Here is a 3,880-nt window from a genome sequence, read left to right as displayed (position 1 = left end):
AGGACAGGAAACTAACCATGGTAAAAAAATAAACAAGATGAATGGCATTCAGATGCTTGAGTTTTAAAAAGATAGTACCAATAGGACACCCCTAAACAATGATATTCCTTTTTTGAAGGGTGCCGAAAGCCAAATAATGCATTGACTATTGAGGTACCAGCCGAAGAGCTGCAGATGTAAGCACTTGATGTGCACTGCATCTAATGGGCTATTGAAGCAAATAGGATCATGAATACTATGGATTCTACATTGCTATACTTCAAAGCATAGAATTCTTTGTGCCTCAAACTAGCTCAAAGTCCAAAGGCGTTAGGGCATCAGTACCAATATAGGTTTCGAAGACCTAACCCAAATCGGATAACAATAGGGAGGATCAAACACGAATACGAACGAAAGAAGATCAAGCATAAGCTCAAGCAGTAATTCTCACCTGCCTAGTTTAAGAAATTCATCGCAGGAAACTTATCAGACCACCATCCCAAATTTCGTTGCATTGCGCAAGTACAAGCCACATCTCCTTGTCACAGCAAGTCTCATTAACATCAACTATCAACTCAACACGATGTTGAGTACCTACAGTTCTATCACCTCTGGTAAAAGGTTAACACCACAGCTCTCAATTGAATAAGTGTTTTTGTATGATTTAAGTATCAATCTGCATAGTTAAGGAATATACTATACCTATCACTTCAATAACATTACAATCGGAAATACATAATAGTATGATCTTACTGTCGTACGTATCAGCACCAAAAACATTACAGTAGAAAATTGATGATAGCATAATAAAGAACTTGGAAGAGGAAATACAACCTAATACTCCAGTAATAACTATTATGCAGCAACCCCCAAATTATTTTTTCAAGTTGGAGATACATGAAAAAAGGGGAATCTCACAAAAATCTAGATACATAAAAGAATGGAGAATAGGTACCAAACCAACAAGGGAAAGGAGAAATTCACACCAAACGATCCTTTAAACTAGCACAAACACTTTTGGCTACAACTTACTCAAAGCAAATCCCAACTGAGTCGCGGTTGGACAGCTGCAGCATGGGTGCTTGGTGTGGTTGTAGGTGATGAGAAATGGTCCAGCAATGGCGCTGGTGTGGAATCAAATGTTTCCCATTGTGTCGTTATAACTACAGACCCTGAGCTCGAGTGCTTTGATGGCTGCTGTTGTTTGGTTTTTACCGATTTTTCCTGTTGAACTGGTGATGATGCCTGCTCATTGGAATACCTTTGGTGTTGCTGAGCTGGGGAAGATTGGTCTTTTGTAATGTGATTGCCATTGCTGGTTGTAACTGAATTTTTTATCTTCAACACATCTAATGTTTCAACACACTTTTGCACTCTTCTCACCTGCAAACATTTATCACATTTTGTTTTAGAGATTTTTTCTTTATGAATTAAAAGCTAAGTTGCGGGATTTAAGTTAATACCTGATTTTTTCTCTGCAATTTCACATCACCTTCAGCAATAATGCCATCTAATTGAACCAGCTGATTCATCAATAACTCTATCAGATTTATCAAATCCTTTTCTACAACTCTCCCACCTTTGGAAATTATAGATTCCAGTGCAGAAACCTAGACAATCAAAATGCACGTCACAGTTATCCACAATACCTATATTTTCATCGAAAACTGAATGTATATTTGTTCCAATTTATATGCTCTTATTTAATCCGTTAAAAAAAGAATTATTTCTTTCTAAATTTTGAAAATAATTTAATTTAATCTAATTTTTTATTTTACCTTTAATGAAATATTATAGCTATACCAATATTTATGATTTATTTTACACTATAAATTTTAAAAGTTTTTTAATTCTTCTCGTTAACGCTAAAATGGGGAAGAGGAATATTACCTGTCTAGCCAGCCTATCGACTTCCAAAGTGATCTCTGATATTGTTTTAGCAGCCTTCTCCACTTTAGCATTCTTTCTCATCTCGAGGTACCGTTTTTCTTGGCTAATTGGGTCTTCCATTAGAACAATTTTGGACTTATCCTTCACTCCAGCAATATCAAGAAATGCTTTATTATCTCTCTCTTTATCCTTATACAGTAATTTCTGATCTTGGTGGTGCAATCCCGTTGGCCCCGTCAACATCTTCTTCAGTTCCCCTGCCAATTTGACAACATAAAAACACAATTAGAAATACAAAGACGCTATATAAATGCAGTACTCCCTTTGTTCCAATTTGCTTGGCATAATTTGAGTTGATAAAAAAATTAAAAAGAAACGAAAATTCTTAATACATGTGGTTTTAAATATATATACCATAACTTTTGGGTAGCTATAATAAAACTTGTGTTTTTAAACATGTCATTACAATTCCTAAGCTTATAAAATGAGAAGTATAAAGTTAGTATAAATATATTATTCTTCCGAAATTGAATTAACAAAAAATAATCTCAAACAAATTGTAAAGAGAGAAGTACTACTTAAGTTACAACATACCAAAGGTTGCTTGAGAACTGATATTGATCTCGTGGTAAATGGAGTGATACTTGACCCGAACCCGAATAGTAGGTGGAGGAGGACGGTTTTCACAATCCGGGTTGCGTTTCTGGACCAGCATTCCACTGGGCCTCAGCTCCCACTCCTTCTCGCTCGCATCAGAGCTACCGTTCATCATCGGCGGCATTCCGGTGGTTTTCGTCTTCATTTGCATCATTTTTTTGAGTTTGTAGCTAAAGAATGTATGTAGAAATGATTTGAATTGCTAACGTTGAATTTTGAGGAAGCAGATCAAAGCATTGACTTTTGACACTGAAAGATCTACAGTTGCGTCAGTGTCTAAGGTTCTAATTGTCTGTGACACGTGTACAGAGAAAATGCCGAGAGAAAGAGAGAGAGAGGTGTTTACCAAGTTGAAAGAGAGCTGAATTTGAGAAGGAATAGCAGATCTTATTTGAAGAGCTGAAAATGTAAAGAATCAAAAGGTAAGCGACAAATTTGCCAAAAATATCGAGACACTCGGCCAATCTGAAAGTCCACAGATTTGTCCGATTATTCAGCTTAGGATTTCAATGTTAAAAATAAATCAAAATCTTCGCCTCACCACCAGAAACTGAAGAAAAAGAAAGTGGAGTAATTAATTTGCCATCTGTTAGGTTTGTTCAGCCTGTGGAGAAGGAGGAGGAGAGAGAGATGAAAATAAGATACTTCAAAAATATGTATAAATAAATGAGTGGACAGCGAAACACAAGAAAGAAGCAGAGAACTCTGCTACAGAATTACTTATTTTTTAAAAGGTATAATGTCCATTTAATTATTGGTAGTATATCATTATTATTAAAGTTGCTGTTAGATAATTGGAGAAACGAGGCCAAGGGAAGTCGCCAGAGGCTTGTGCATAAAGCTTGAAAAAGGTAGAAAAATGAAAACTAAAACCGCTTAAAGAAAAGTTCAATGACGAAGGCTGAAAAGTGAAAAGAACTCTTGAGACTTTTTCACCAAGCTTCTACAGGTGTACAATGCAATTATGCAGGTAAGTACATACACTCATCATTTTATTTGCACTAATGATTTCTATGTTGATTAATAGATACCAATCTAGAACACTCGAAACAATGATTATTACATAGACCCAATAAAATTTCCAAGGAATATTGAAGAGTTAAATATAGGGCTAACGCAAGTGAACTCTATGTATTGGAAATTCATCCAATGTCTTTTCTGAACTAATAAGTTGAAACATCTTTCGAATTAGCTTCTTTTTAAATAGTTGCAGTAGTATACGTTCTTCAAACTTAAAATTTCCAGGTGGAGTTTACCTAAATATCTGTTAAAATCTAATTGATATATGCAACAAAGTTAGGAATTTTAACAAGGATATTCAAAAAATTTGATGTGACTTTAAGCAATTTTGAGA

The 3,880-nt window shown here is 35.2% G+C and overlaps 1 protein-coding gene across 4 annotated transcripts; it reads right to left on the bottom strand.

The window, feature by feature from the left end:
• Positions 1–758: 758 nt before the first annotated feature.
• LOC107805759 (BAG family molecular chaperone regulator 1-like) lies at positions 759–3,281 on the bottom strand. Of its 4 annotated transcripts, none has more exons than XM_016629833.2 (6): positions 3,068–3,281; positions 2,873–2,925; positions 2,464–2,784; positions 1,870–2,126; positions 1,443–1,589; positions 759–1,362 (listed from the first exon to the last, which is right to left on the bottom strand). In XM_016629833.2, the coding sequence occupies exons 3-6, from the start codon at positions 2,678–2,680 to the stop codon at positions 1,012–1,014; spliced, it is 972 nt and encodes a 323-aa protein (XP_016485319.1). In that variant the 5' UTR covers positions 2,681–2,784; positions 2,873–2,925; positions 3,068–3,281; the 3' UTR covers positions 759–1,011. The 4 variants fall into 4 exon arrangements, with proteins under 4 accessions (XP_016485319.1, XP_016485320.1, XP_075084192.1 ...); XM_016629834.2 differs by having other exon boundaries at positions 2,464–2,775; XM_075228091.1 differs by having other exon boundaries at positions 2,464–2,925; positions 3,068–3,279.
• Positions 3,282–3,880: the final 599 nt, after the last annotated feature.

Source organism: Nicotiana tabacum, chromosome 13, assembly GCF_000715075.1.
Source record: "Nicotiana tabacum cultivar K326 chromosome 13, ASM71507v2, whole genome shotgun sequence".
In the NCBI taxonomy this organism is placed as follows: domain Eukaryota; kingdom Viridiplantae; phylum Streptophyta; class Magnoliopsida; order Solanales; family Solanaceae; genus Nicotiana; species Nicotiana tabacum.
Note: the sequence above shows the minus strand (reverse complement) of the source record. Positions and strands in the feature narration are given on the sequence as shown.